This window comes from Coregonus lavaretus, assembly GCF_964263955.1.
Source record: "Coregonus lavaretus genome assembly, chromosome: 36".
Taxonomy (NCBI): Eukaryota; Metazoa; Chordata; class Actinopteri; order Salmoniformes; family Salmonidae; genus Coregonus; species Coregonus lavaretus.
In genome coordinates this window covers 11,143,025-11,158,000 of record NC_140023.1, presented here as the reverse complement: position 1 = coordinate 11,158,000, position 14,976 = coordinate 11,143,025, and the positions used below count along the sequence as shown (strand labels likewise).

Genomic DNA, 14,976 nt, shown 5'->3' with positions numbered 1-14,976 from the left:
GACGTCTCCACAGTGACCGTATGTACATTTCCCAACCAGAAGCCATGGATTACAGGCAACATCCGCACCAAACTAAAGGCTAGAGCTGCTGCTTTCAAGGAGCGGGACACTAATCCGGATGCCTATAAGAAATCCCGCTATACCCTCAGACGAACCATCAAACAGGCAAAGCGTCAATACAGGACTAAGATTGAATCCTACTACACCGGCTATGACACTCGTCGGATGTGGCAGGGCTTGCAAACTATTGTGGACTACAAAGGGAAACCCAGCTGCGAGCTGACCAGTGACGCGAGCCTACCAGACGAGCTAAATGCCTTTTAGGTTCGCTTCGAGGCAAGCAACACTGAAGCATGCATGAGAGCACCAGCAGCTCTGGACGACTGTGTGATCACACTCACCGTAGCCGATGTGAGCAAGACCTTTAAACAGGTCAACATTCACAAGGCCGCGGGGCCAGATGGATTACCTGGATGTGTACTCAGAGCATGCGCGGACAAAGTGTCTTCACTGATATTTTCAACCTCTCCCTGACCGAGTCTGTAATACCTACATGTTTCAAGCAGACCACCATTGTCCCTGTGCCCAAGAAAGTGAAGGTAACCTGCATAAAATGACTACCGCCCCGTAGCACTCATGTCGGTAGCCATGAAGAGCTTTGAAAGGCTGGTCATGACTCACATCAACACCATCATTCACGGAAACCCTAGACCCACTCCAATTCGCATACCGCCCCAACAGATCCACAGACGATGCAATCTCAATCGCACTCCACACTGCCCTTTCCCACCTGGACAAAAGGAACACCTATGTGAGAATGCTGTTCATTGACTACAGCTCAGTGTTCAACACCATAGTGCCCACAAAGCTCATCACTAAGCTAAGGATCCTGGGACTAAACACCTCACTCTGCAACTGGATCCTGGACTACAGGAAAAGGAGGGCCAAACAGGCACCCATCAACATCGACGGGGCTGTAGTGGAGTGGGTCGAGAGTTTCAAGATCCTCGGCGTCCACATCACCAACAAACTACATTGACACCCCCCCTCCCCCCACCCCACCCTTTGTTTTTACACTGCTGCTGCTCGCTGTTTATTATCTATGCATAGTTATTTTACCCCTACCTACATGTACAAATGACCTCGACTAACCTGTACCCCCGCACATTGACTCGGTACCGGTACCCCCGGTATATAGCCTCGTTATTGTTATTTTATTGTGTTACCTTTTTTTCTTTTCTTTTTTACTTGAGTTTATTTAGTAAATATTTAGTAAACTCTATTTCTTGAACTGCATTGTTGGTTAAGGGCTTGTAAGTAAGCATTTCACCTGTTGTATTTGGTGCATGTGACAAATACGATTTGATTTGATTTGAATAGGCCTATCGTAGTAGCATAGAATGCATTATTTAGATGATCCTTTTCGTTTTATATTTTTTTAAACCACAATGAAATATTTAAATGAGTATTAGATTTAAACAATTGACAAATAATTTTAATAACCTGAAAAAATAGGCCTACCAATACCATCCCTCTCAAAGGACAATGTAGAGTCCACGCAGTGAAAACATGTGACGTTCTTGTGCGCCATATTAATGAACACACCTCAGTTCCTGGCAATTCGCCACTCGCAATTGAGAGAGAAACTCCGAAAAAAAAGACAACAAGCAAGTATTAGAAAACAAACAATTCAAACTATGTAAACAAATATGCTTTACTTGAATAAATATCCTAAGAGGTTATCAGTCTCAGTGTATTTAGATTGTGTAGTAGGCCAAACAAACCAAACAATTGTCAGAGCCACTCACTGGCCGGCTACGCTCACATTTCAATGGCAGAATGTATGTGAAATGTACAGGTTTGTAAGTTCGAGTCAGCCAGTGGATGAGCTCTAATGGGACCTCCACACAGTATGATGGTGATCGTACATACTATACAAAACGTAACATATTATAGTAAATGGAACGTCTTGGAGTTACGTACTGAATAATACGAAATGCTCTGAGACCACGTTGCAACCCAACTTTCTATAGGCCTATCAGTTTCAATATTTTCAACAGCCTCTTTAGAGTTGGTGAATATGGGCAAAGGGAGTTTTCAGGGTAAGAGTGGGAGAACCCGGAATTCTGTACAGTAGGATCCAGCTAGCATCGGCTGGAGGCTTTGCTCACGTGCAGTGGCGGCTGGCCGATAGAGGGCGCTAGGGCGCCGCCCCCTTAAATAAAATTATTTAAAAAAATAAAATAAAAAATAAATAAAAAAAATAATAATAATAATAAAAACATCAGTATGTCAATATTTGTGTGTTTGAAATATGGAATGCACACAGTAATATGTGTAAGATATGATAGAAAATCATATTCGCAACCTTTCCTCTGCCTGTCAAACGCCTCGTCAGCTCTGGGCGATACAGAAAGTGCCCCGAGGAGGCGGGTCTACGTAGCAGTTAAGCCAATTGCTAATTTAAGATATGAATGTATGACATAAAATGTAGCTAATCAGCGATTTTAATTCGAATCCAAGGAGGGCGATTATTTTATCGCCCCAAGCTCGCCCCTGATAAAATAAGGACCGGGCTCCAGTGGCGCCATTTTTACTAGACGACAATGGCGAGCGCAAACGTTACTCCTCCAAGACCCAACCCTAACTCGGTGAAATCTCTCCTCCAAGATCCGTTTGAGAGGAGAACTTTGTCAGAGAAAGTTCGGGTGAAAGAGCTGGGCCCAGATCAACCTGACCTCTCAATCAGACAGCAGGCTAGCGAGAAAGGGAAGCAGTATATGCGCGGCTTCTCCCGTAGCTGGTACACCAGGAAGGCTTGGCTAGCTGGGTGCACTGATGCTAATGCTTTATTTTGCTTTCCGTGCTTGCTTTTTAAAACGACGGGGTCAGATTCAGCATGGACAGGTACCGGAGTGAGGGATATGAAGCACCTGTCAGAGAAGGTAAAGAAACATGAGAACACCAGGGCACACATGGACAACTCTGTAAAGCTAGCTGTATTAGGAAGGGTGAACATTGCTACGCAGCTGGATGACGGCCACAGGATTGCGGTGAGGAAACACAATGAGGAGGTGGATAAAAACAGGCACATTCTATCCAAAATTATCGATTGTGTGAAGTTCTGTGGGGCTTTTGAGTTGGCCTTGCGTGGGCACGAGGAGACTGACTCCTCGGACAACCCCGGCATTTTCCGGGGCTTAGTGGATTTTGTTGCCTCCCTCGACAGTGTGCTGGAGGAGCACCTGAAGACAGCTACCGTTTTTAAGGGCACGTCAAAGACGATACAGAACGAGCTGTTGGACTGTATGCTGTCAGTGCTTAAGGATTACATCCTGGAGGAAGTAAAGAGTGCTGATTTTATCGCCATTCAAGCTGACGAGACGACTGACGTTTCCACCCACTGCCAGTTGGTGCTTGTGATACGCTACATCGATGCTAAAAGTAACGTCCAAGAGCGTTTTTTCGAGTTCATTTTGATCGAGAACGCAACCGCCGACACCATCGCTACAGCGCTGCTGGAGAGGCTCAGCACCATACTCTCACATGGACAAAAGGCCAAACTTATTGCCCAGGCTTACGACGGAGCAAGTGTGATGAGGGGAGCCACCGGCGGAGTGCAGCGTAAAATAGTGGATGTGTACGAAAATGCGCACTACGTCCACTGCTATGCACATCAGCTGAACCTCATCATGCAGCAGGCTACTTCACGCATCCCCAGGATCGGCACTTTCTTTTCCGACCTTGCAGGATTTTCTGCTTTCTTCTCCAGGTCTCCCAAGCGAACCACCGTGCTTGACGAAGTGGTTGCGCATAGACTCCCCAGAGCCTCTACAACACGGTGGAACTTCCACAGTCGCGCTGTAAACACTGTGTACGAGTACAGGGATGACCTCCTAACGTGTTTCCAGACCATCAGAGACTCTGGGAACTTTGATGCCCCGACTGTCAGAGAGGCGGGGGGCTTTGTGAGGATGCTCGAAGACGAGGCTTTCTGTTTTTTCCTGGCACTGTTCCACAAGATCATGCCAAATGTGGACATGCTTTTCAGCCAGCTGCAGAAGAGGAACATCGACCCTGTCTTCATTAAAGCACTTGTCCAGAGGTTCACAGACAGCATGCTAACAATCAGGTAAATAACTATATTTACTATTGGCTGATAAAGATGTTGTTAGAAAGATGAATAGTTCACTTACAACAGTTTAAAAGCCTAAATGTGTCTGGTCATCAAAGTGAGTGATTATCATAGAGCCGTCACAATTATATTTGTTTTAGTATTTTAAAAGGAAAGAGAAGACACAATCAGACGTTGATAATAATGCAGGAAAGTACTACACAGTTTGTAATAATTATTCAGGTGTCCACCAGGTCAATTTCTTGAAGAGGCCTAGTTGTTATTGAAGATTAACTTTATTGCTAAGTGCACAGCAGAACAAAATGATGTTGCATCCCTCTCACAAATGTAATAGAAAAAGGCTTTAAAACGTAATAACATCAGTTAATTATGTACATCACAGGTTAAAAGCAGTTACTAGACATAGTTTGTGTGTATATACACACTATCTGTCTGTCTGTCTGTCTCTCTCTATATATATATATATATATATATATATATATATATATATATATATATATATATATATATATATATATATATAAAAGTCACTGGTTGTGTGTTGAGGGGGAATTACAGTGAGTTAAGAAGTCTGATTGCAAGTTATCAAATTAAACTTTATTTTTTGGACCCAGGGCCTCAATTCCCTCTTTGTGTGGGGACAGCGCATCTGATGAGCAGCAACAGCCCATCAAGCGACGGAGGATGCTGGGACCAGGAGAACAACAGAGGTTGGCTATAGAGGTAAGTTGTGATGTAATTGTCAGTGTTTCCCCCTAGAACTATTTTCAGGCCTGGTAGTATGTAGCCAAAACCCTGAACAATCAGCACCTTGGTAATCATATACTTGAGTTGGACATAGGCATGTGTCAGTCAGGATCACTTGCATCAAAATAGCTTAATTGCAAATTAAAGCTGATGATGTATCTTTTACAGGTATGTGATACCATCCTGAGTCATGCCAAAGAGAGGTTCTCCTTCACCCAGCACCTCATCAGCGCAACACTATTGCACGGAGAGTTGTTCCCACAACACAGTGTGAAGTTCCCCGATACAGCGCTTGAAACAACCGTGGAGGCGTACCCCATGTTGAACAAGGCCAAGCTCAAAACCGAACTGTCCCTCATCTATGAGAACAGTGAGTTCAAGGCTTGTAGTGGTGCAGTGCCCCTGTACCAGTTCTTCATGGAGAACAACCTTCAGAGCACTTTCACAGAGACTGCCAGCCTCCTCAAGATCCTCATCACCACACCCATGACAACTGCTGAGTCAGAAAGGTGCTTCTCTACACTGAAAAGGATCAAGACCTTCCTGAGAAACAGCATGACACAGGATCGCCTGAACGCTCTGGCCATGCTCTCCATGGAGAAGAAACTTGTCAGGGACATTCCTGACTTTAATCAAAGGGTCATTGAGAGGTTTGCCACTCAGAAGGACAGACGGGCAAAATTCCTGTACAAATAAGATGACAGACACACACACACAGAGCAGCTCTGGCCGCATGTTTCTTTGTATATAGTTGACCTTAGCATAAAAAATCCAGTTATATATGGTACTCTAGAAAGTCTTAATAGTGTCTTTGCTAATATTACTGTATATATGTTGTTTGTATCAATTAATTGTTGCAGTTCTGGAGCACATTAACAATTAGTCACATTTAGTATGATCATAAAATACTGTATGCTATTCTTCCAGTCAAAGGTTTGAGTTCATCCACTTGATATCCATTTCTATATTATACATCCTTTTATACAGTGTAAGATTTCCTATAAACTTTATAATAATTTCATGTTATTGTCCACTTTCCACTCTGTTCTGACAGCATGCCTGTTGCGTTGCCTGTTTACTACCAATGGTGAAAAGTTCACTTTAAATGCAAATGAAAGGCTTGGGTTTGTGTAATATGTTTTTGTGTAAGAATGCCTCAACTTTTTAATATTGGCATTAAATAATTACTGAATGTTTCACTGAGCACTGCTGTCCTGCAGTGTGTGTTAAAATATATCGCGATGGTTACAGGAAAAAAAAAGTATGGCACAGCCCCACCGAGAATATTTTTCACCAGCCGCCACTGCTCACGTGTTAACAATTTAGATTTAGAAAAGTTCTGGGTTCATGACAAAGAACCATAGAATGCATTATGAAAGATGACCAATAGAGTGCAGTATAGCCACTTGTTTCAACTTCTTGCTCAACAATGGAATTGGGTAATGGAAAACAGTAGACTAACAGACTGAGATAAAACTAACTATTGAAAATGCAATTTTGTTCAACTACAAAAATGTGTCCTATGGCAATTTGCTGAATGTGTTATAGTGGACTTGTAGGGTGTCATAATTTGTCGTTTTTGTAGCCTATGCCAAATTCGTCATTGTTGGAATCCAATTTAGAGCAGACCTACAATTCCTGCTGTAGCCTATAGGCCTATTTCATGATAGGCCTAGCTAGTCATGGTAGATATGGGTCCTTTAGATACGTCTATTCTACTAGAATATTTTAAATAAGCTATTCTATTTTATTCTATTCTAGTTGTTTATAAATATTATGTGTTTGGGAGCACACTATTTCTTAGGCTTTAGTAATTCCTCAGCCCTACAAATGACAATTGCTAGAGTCACCCCGCCCCTCATTAAAGGACTGTAACTATCCAACACAAGGTCCAACCTACTTTTCCTTCAAGGAGGGCTGAGCAGCAGTGCTCTGCATTATGCGATCGCCAAACCGCTGCCCTCCTTCTGTTCAGTGTGTTGTTTACAGTATTTCCTGCTCCGCAAAAATAACCTGCAGCTGGCAGCAACTTGCATTGGATAGCGGATCAACACGCAAGTTGCGCATTGTTACGCCAAACTTTACATGACAAACATGGACTTTTCTTTTAGGCTTGCATGATGTATTTTTAAGGACATTTGCGCATTGATAGATTGACCTGCTAAAACGTTCCTTGACAATAAGAGGAGCATAAATGCCCCCCACATAACTACATTTCCATCAACTGGATCACATTTTTAAGTTGTTCAAGATGCAGTTTCGAACTGTCCTTGAAGTGAATGTTGTGGATGTGCAGAAGAGGCGGAATCCCTCCAAACATTATGTGAGTATACTCTACTGGTCTCTGCCAATGGCAGACGCTTGGCTTGTTCTTCATGACCATAAACAATTACTTGAAGATTTGTCTGAGCTATCACTTTTAAATACGCGCACATACTTATTCTTTTATTATGCTTTTGTGGTCATTCTCCTGTCAATAAGTAAAAACTTGAGTTATCTATATTGTAGAATTATATGCTCTGGGACAAGTAGGAACAATGCTAGTCTCTATGGAGGAAAATCTATTAGTCTGCCAGGTCCAATAGGATTATTTAAGCAGAGAGAGGATCGATGTAACCAGTCCTCCCTGAAGTCCCTAAGCCCAGTGCAAAGCCTTCCACCTGGGGTGTCACATTGGGAGATGCTGCTGGCCTGGGAAGTCCCATGAGTAAAACATAAATCAAATCTCATTATCTATGAGCTAAGCAACTGAAAATGCTTGTCCTGTTTTAGAGAGAGGAAAAAAGCAACCCTTTGTCTTTTGTCTCCAAGGTTACAGTGTGACTTCCTTGCATGAGTGAGAGAGGGAGACTGGGCACAATGACTCTGAGAGCCTTTGGCAACTACAGTATTACCACAGTGTTTAGAGATTGAAGACAGTTTCTTTCAGATACCTTCCATCACCTCTGGTCCAAAAAGCAATTTTTTAAATTATTTAAAATGTTCTATAATGTATATAAATGAAATGGGGCATTAACAAGTATTGACAAGCCTGTGTTTAACTTGCCTTGGAAGAAGTCCCATGTCCTTGTGCTTTTAGCTAGTAAGAATAAGTAAAAACACTACTTATAAATAAGTAATGTCTCCACAGTCCACATACCCAAGCTTTAATGGTGGTGTTTTTGCTTAATGTCCCGCCAGCTTGGAGATATTCTGTGGAATCCGTTGGCCTCTTTGACAAAGTCTTGAGAGTTTGCTAGTCATGCAGATATTATGCTGACTTGCATGCAGAGTGATGTGGATATGGTCAGATACCATGTTGGATTTTATTGCAAGTTTGCAACCCATTGTTATTTTAACAGTCCAACAACAACACCAGAAAGCGATTGTTTTGTACAGCTATTGTACATTCAGCAGTATTATGTTGGGCTTGAGAGAACCTCTCTTGATGATGTGTTGAATGAGTCTCTAGTGCCCAAAACACATAATACATATACTAAATGTGTGTCATACGAACAAATGAGGTGTTTGAACTGATGTTACCATTTACTGCACAGCTCCAAATTTGCTCTCTATGCACTGCATGTAAGACATTCTCAAAGGGATCTGTATTTACCACACTTTAGGGGCACTGTTGTTTCCTAAACACTTAATCCAAAGCATTTGGTCATGTCGTCTCCACTCAATTAACTGTACAGGAACTTGTTCCACCCTGCAACACACTATTTCTATAATGAATTATGCTTAAAATCAAGACTTGATTTCAAATAGGACAGTTACGTCTTTACAGATTGTAGCCATGTGTAGCGACACTCAGAACTCGCATACAAATGCAGAACAATAGCATATGTTCCTGCATCTGCAGTAGAAGACAGGGTGTGCCCAAGTGTTTGTGGCCTACATAGTGAGTGCCAGGGAGAGCTCCCACTCTAGCCATATAGTTATAGCCAACAGCCCCCTCTGGGACTATGTCATGGCTGTAGACTAGAGTCTGACAAAACAACATGGTAAAATACTAGAAATTGCAACTCTAGCCTAACTAGCTAGTCTATCAAAGTTGGAGCCAATGAAGTGTAAATAGTTGTTTATTTCCTTCAATTGTTTAAATGTGAAACCCAAAATGAAATGGCTAATGGTTAAACCCTGTTGACCACCTCTTTGACCACACACAGGCTTCTAATGAGGTGTGTGCAGACAGACAGGCCTAATGAGTTAGCTTGACCTCTACTGACCTCTTGAAGTTTAGTCTGAAGGGAATTCTCTATGTGTCATTGGGTCATTCAAAACTAAGTGGTATTACAGTGCCTTCAGAAAGTATTCACACTCCTTGACTTTTTTCACATTGTGTTGTGTTACAGCCTGAATTTAAGATTTTGTGTCACTGGCCTACACACAATACCCCATAATGTCAAAGTGGAAATATGTTTTAGAGATGTTTACAAATTAATTAAATATGAAAAGCTGAAGTGTCTTGAGTCTATAAATATTCAACCCCATTGTTATGGCAAGCCTAAATAAGTTCAGGAGTAAAAATGTGCTTAACAAGTCACATAATAAGGTGCATGGACTCACTCTGTGTGTAATAATAGTGTTTAACATGATTTTTGAATGACTACCTCATCTCTGTACCCAACACATACAATTATCTGTAAGGTCCCTCAGTCGATCAGTACATTTCAAACACAGATTCAACCACAAAGACCAGGGAGGTTTTCCAATGCCTCACAAAAAAAGGGCACCAATAGTAGATGGGTAAAAATAAAAAAGCAGACATTGAATATCCCTTTGAGTATGGTGAAGTTATTAATTACACTTTGGATGATGTATCAGTACACCCAGTCACTACAAAGATACGGGCGTTCTTCCTAACTCAGTTGCCGGAGAGGAAGGAAATCGGCCAGGGATTTCACCATGAGGCCAATGGTGACTTTAAAACAGTTTAATGGCTGTGATAGGAGAAAACTGAAGATAGATCAACAACATTGTAGTTACTCCACAATACTAACCTAAATGACAGAGTGAAAGTAGGAAGCCTGTAAAGAATACAAATATTCCAAAACATCCATCCTGTTTGCAATAAGGCACTAAAGTAAAACTGCAAAAAATGTGGCAAAGAAATTAACTCTATGTCCTGAATACAAAAGTGGTAATTTTGGGGCAAATTCAACACAACACATCACTGAGTACCACTCTTCATATTTTCAAGCATGATCGGGGCTGCATCATGTTATGGGTATGAAGAACTAGGGAGTTTTTTAGGATAAAAATAAACAGAATAGAGCTAAGCACAGGCAAAATCCTAGAGGAAAACCTGTCTTCGTCTGCTTTCCAACAGACACTTGGAGACAAAGTCACCTTTCAGCAGGACAATAACCTAAAACACAAGGCCAAATCTACACTGGAGTTGCTTACCAAGACGATTTTGAATGTTCCTGAGTGGCCTTGTTACAGTTTTGATGTAAATCTGTCTATTAATGATCAACAACCAACTTGACAGAGCTTGAAGAATTTTAGGTGTGCAAAGCTCTTAGACTTACCCAAAAGACTCACAGCTGTAATCACTGCCAAAGGTGATTCTAACGTGTATTCATTCACGGGTGTGAATACTTATGTAAATTTGATATTTTTGTATTTAATTTTCAATAAATGTGCTAACATTTCTTAAAACAGGTTTTGACTTTGTCATTATGGGGTATTGTGTGTAGATGGGTGAAATAAATAATAATATTTAATCAATTTTGAATTCAGGCTGTAACACAACAAAATGTGGAATAAGTCAACGGGTAGGAATACTTTCTGAAGACACTGTATGCGTCTTTGACGAATGTGACTTTGTTGTTAATGAATTTTCCTTGTTTGTTTTCTTCTGTAGGTGTACCTCATCAATGTCACATACTCCGACTCCACCTCTCATGTCATCTATAGGAGATACAGCAAATTCTTTGATCTCCAGGTAAGAGTTTATTTTTCTTTAGCAGATATGACCATAGCACGATGATATAGAACCATTTTCCAGTATCTGTTTGATCATGCACTCAGTCATCTTAAACTTATACTAACGTAAACGTGTATTTCAAACAGTGAATCTGTACGTTTTAACATCTATTTTTCTTTCAATGCATACATTTCCTCAATCACTTTTCCCCAACCCTGGATTTCCTGTCAAACTGACCTGCTGCCCTCTAAATGGACCATAATACTCATGATCTATTAGAATATGTTGCAAAAGACATTGCTATGAGGTTCTCTATGAGATTACATTAACATGAACTTTGAGTGATGGCCGTCTGGTGCTCAGTGGGGAGTCAATGCTTTGTGTGTTCCCCACAAAATTATTTCAATCAGGGGAAGCCCCAACTGAAAAGCCCCATTGAAGACCATTGGTGCCTGGCGGAAATAGGGAAAATCCCATCTGCCCATGCATCACAAGTCCTGCAGACTAGTGGTGAGAGGAAAAAATTACCTCAGACTGAAAGATTGGATGAGGGGTGAAGTTGCCCCTTTATTGGTTGGAGGGACATCAATGGCCTTGAGGGAAACTTCTTGGGCTGCTGATGCCAAACTTTCCAATTGAAACCCACTGAAGACACATTCATACTCAGACTGTACTGCAGGCCTCTTGACTGTTGAAGGTGGACCCTTGACTGTTCCAGGGACCCTTGCTAATAGCCAGTAAAATCCTGTTATCCTGCTCTGTTTGATGGAAACTGAGCATCTCCCCTGTCTCTGTAAACATTAGTATTGTCCAGAGATCCCTGCTCCTGGCTCTGGCTCAGTTTCAGTGTCTGTGAAGCACAAAGGTCAACACCTGTCCACACAGAGAATGTGTAGGGATACTGCCTTTTATTAGTCCCTCATAGTCATACAGTATGGTCCATTAGTCAGTTATGGTGTTGTTTGTCCCTTGTATTGTTATACACTGACTGAAAGCATATGATGTATCTTTTATCATTATGTGGGACCAGGTACAGGAAGAAGGGTAGACTCATTGGGTGATCCAGGGAATGGATTCATGGTTATAACATTAGTAACATGGTTAGTTATCTTCATCAACATCTCCAAGTCCTCATCTGAACAATGTTTTGTATTTTTGCGGAAGCAATTTAGTTTAGCACTTGAATTGTAGCCCAATTTTTGACAATGACAATATCACACAGGCTTTTAAACAGCTGTGTCCTTTTATAGGTCTGTAGATGAAAACATTGCGGCAAGCAGCTTCCACTGAACACTTGTTGAGTGTTTGAGTCTCCTGGAAGTCCTTCCGGGCCAGTGGGATTTGTGACCTCCCTGGGGGTATAGGATCCAGCTGAGGAGACGACAGGCTTTAATCCCAACATGCGCTGAGTGGAAATGAAGGGGAAGTCATGATCAGGAAGGAGGGGTGGAGGGATGGTCATTGGGGAGTGAAATGACCACCAAACATGATGAGAGCGAGAGATAAGGGTGGCTTTTCCTGTACTACATGCTGGATAAAGTAATGAATCCTTCCCGCTTGCTCTAGATTGTAGATACTCAAACACAGTATCTCGCTGTGTTTTAATGATGCATATATTTCCATTAGTTTGTGATTTTTCAACATACATAATCTAAGATTATGACGTTTTACTGTACTTCATTGCCAAAAATAATTCATTTTTTGGCTACTAGTGTTGTAGAAATCTAGCAATAGTTAGGATGATCCACTCCTTCATTCCTCTCTGTTCTATGAACTCCTCTAGTGGCTGCAATTCTTGTTTTCTGCTAAGTAGACACAAAGCCTGTCTGTGTGAGTTAGTATTTGTGCCTGGTGCCAACAGACACCTACAGTTCATCTGAGGCTCAGCTCTGTTCTCTGTCCTTTAAGCACAATCACACTCTTCAGTTCGAAGCTTGCAGGGAACAGGAACATGCTTTGCACTCTCTGGCTTGCCAAGGGATCATATGCATTATTTAGTATGAAAGAATGAAATCTGAGATTAAAAAAAATGTGGTTGGTGTACACAGTTGTAACATAAAGCTGGACATGAATTTTCATGTGTTTATGAAATTGCCTGTCATAGTTGTTTGTCTTCGAAATGCAGTAGCTCTTGATAGCTAGATGTGTAGTATTGTTAGCCAGTGTTCACTAGCTTAGCTAGTAATTTGTCTGTTAGATAAAGTATCCCTTGAAAGTAGGGTGATGGTTTAAGTACACTTACTCCTAATGTTGCCAAACTCTCTAGCACACTCATCAGAGCTCTTTACTACTCCTCAGGGATGCTATCACTAGAAACCATTATTTTCCATCCAGTTGACTCTTCTCTCATCTTTTGCTGACTTCACAGTTTGTACTGTGTAGAGTGTAAAAACACATGAGTAATCTACACATTTCTCACAAGTTCCTGAGATTTAGCTAAATAATTGCTTTAATTTTGTTTGGTGTAAAATGTTGCAGAGCTTGTGCTCCTACATCATCATCTCTGGTGTGTATATGTCTGAGAGAAATGTTTTCACCCACACATTTTGAACTAAGCAGAAATGATCCCGAACAGAGTTTCTACCCTTAAAGAGAAATTATCTTCCCTGCTCCACACCCTTGGACCACAGACGACATAACACAGAGGTCATGACATTCCACTGGGGGATTGCGGCGTGTGCAAGTTGGCCCGTTTCTCTTCGCTCTCCGCTCGGATGGAAACTCCTCTAAAGGTCCCTTAGTCGCTTTATTTTTGGGTTCAGGAGTTGGACCAGAATCAGAATCAGAATCATCTCTGTCTGCACTGTAATTTGTCTGCTGCCCTAGTTTATTCACTTTGAAAATTCACTATCCCAAATCCTATGAGCTTTGATGTCATTTTGAGTGTGAAAGTACTAATCATGAAACCTTGAGTGAAGCAATGGAAGGCAGGATCAATAAACTGTTGAGGTATTGATCAGTCCTAAGTGTGTGATAGCCATCCTCTGTAATAGGTAAAGGGTGAAGTGGCATGTCCAGAACATTTTGAATGGTTTGGCCAAGGTGGGGCACAGACCCAGTTTAGATGGGCCATAACATTTTGATCGTTAATCGATTTTTTTTCCGCTATAATTATGATGGTTCAACGCATTAAATGCTTCAACTTACAGTATGTTTGGTACATTTCCCTGTTCAAATAAAAAATAAATAAATTCAAAAAGTGTTTGCATTCAAGGTCAGGATTTTATATAAAGGTATTAGCATACAGCAGTGAGTTCACTTGAAAGTGCCATCCAGAGTGTGAATTATACTGTGACTTTCGGGGGGTCTCTATTTTTTTAACGGGACCTCCAATGTGGATACATTTCTTTTATGGTTTTTATAGTAAAGACATGTAATTTAACTGTAAAAATGTATTACCTTTTAATGTGTCATGAACACAACCAGTCATGATGTTTTCATCTGATTGTCAAACAAATCATTTCAAAAAGTAGGTTTAGTAGGTTACCTGTGCACGTTCATCAACTCCAAAATAAGTCCAGCATCCGAACAGTGCACTGTGCACCCGCCATTTGAATGGAAAGGGACATCTATTACACAGCCAGGTCACCCGTGATGCAAGTCAGTATTCGACGTTCATCCATGTCTGAGGACGTCGGGAGATGATGTGGAAACCGTCCATAAGGGGCAACAGTGAGCACTTTTACCTTCAAGTAGGTTTCTTTTTTGCTAGGGCGGGGATGGCGGATGGGTGTAAGCATCTGCCTCTGATTCAAAAGGTTATACGTTTGAATCCAGCGATAGAAAGCGTTGTTTTATATTTTTGTTTTAAGCCTATCCCAAACCTTAACCCTTACCTTAACCATTTGGATTTATTGCCTAACCTTAAGATTTTGGAGTTAATGCCTAAACTTAACCCTTACCTTAAAAATTATGAGTTAATACCTAAACTTAACATTAAACACTTCGAAATGTGATGTTTGGAACAACTTCAGAATTTGACATTTGAGAAACATGAATGAACATCTAATTCTGACGTGAGACTGTGAGAGCTAGTTGCTATTACAAACACCATAAGTGTAATGACATTCAGCCTAAAAAGTGGCGTGTATTCATGGGTGCCAAGGGAAGCCAGGCTTCCCCAAAAAGGTTAGTAATAAAAAAAGAAACAAACGTATACAATTATTTTATAATTCTTGTC

General features: G+C 41.2%; 1 protein-coding gene across 1 annotated transcript in view; it reads left to right on the top strand.

Annotated features, from left to right (window-relative positions):
- Positions 1–7,131: 7,131 nt before the first annotated feature.
- LOC311110644 (SH3 and PX domain-containing protein 2A-like) overlaps positions 7,132–14,976 on the top strand; it is a 92,168-nt gene continuing 84,323 nt past the window's right edge. Inside the window, exons 1-2 of the mRNA XM_084153185.1 lie at positions 7,132–7,205; positions 10,734–10,814. Of these exons, the coding sequence (XP_084009311.1) occupies positions 7,134–7,205; positions 10,734–10,814 (153 nt within the window). The 5' untranslated portion in view covers positions 7,132–7,133. The remainder of the gene's footprint in view (positions 7,206–10,733; positions 10,815–14,976) is intronic.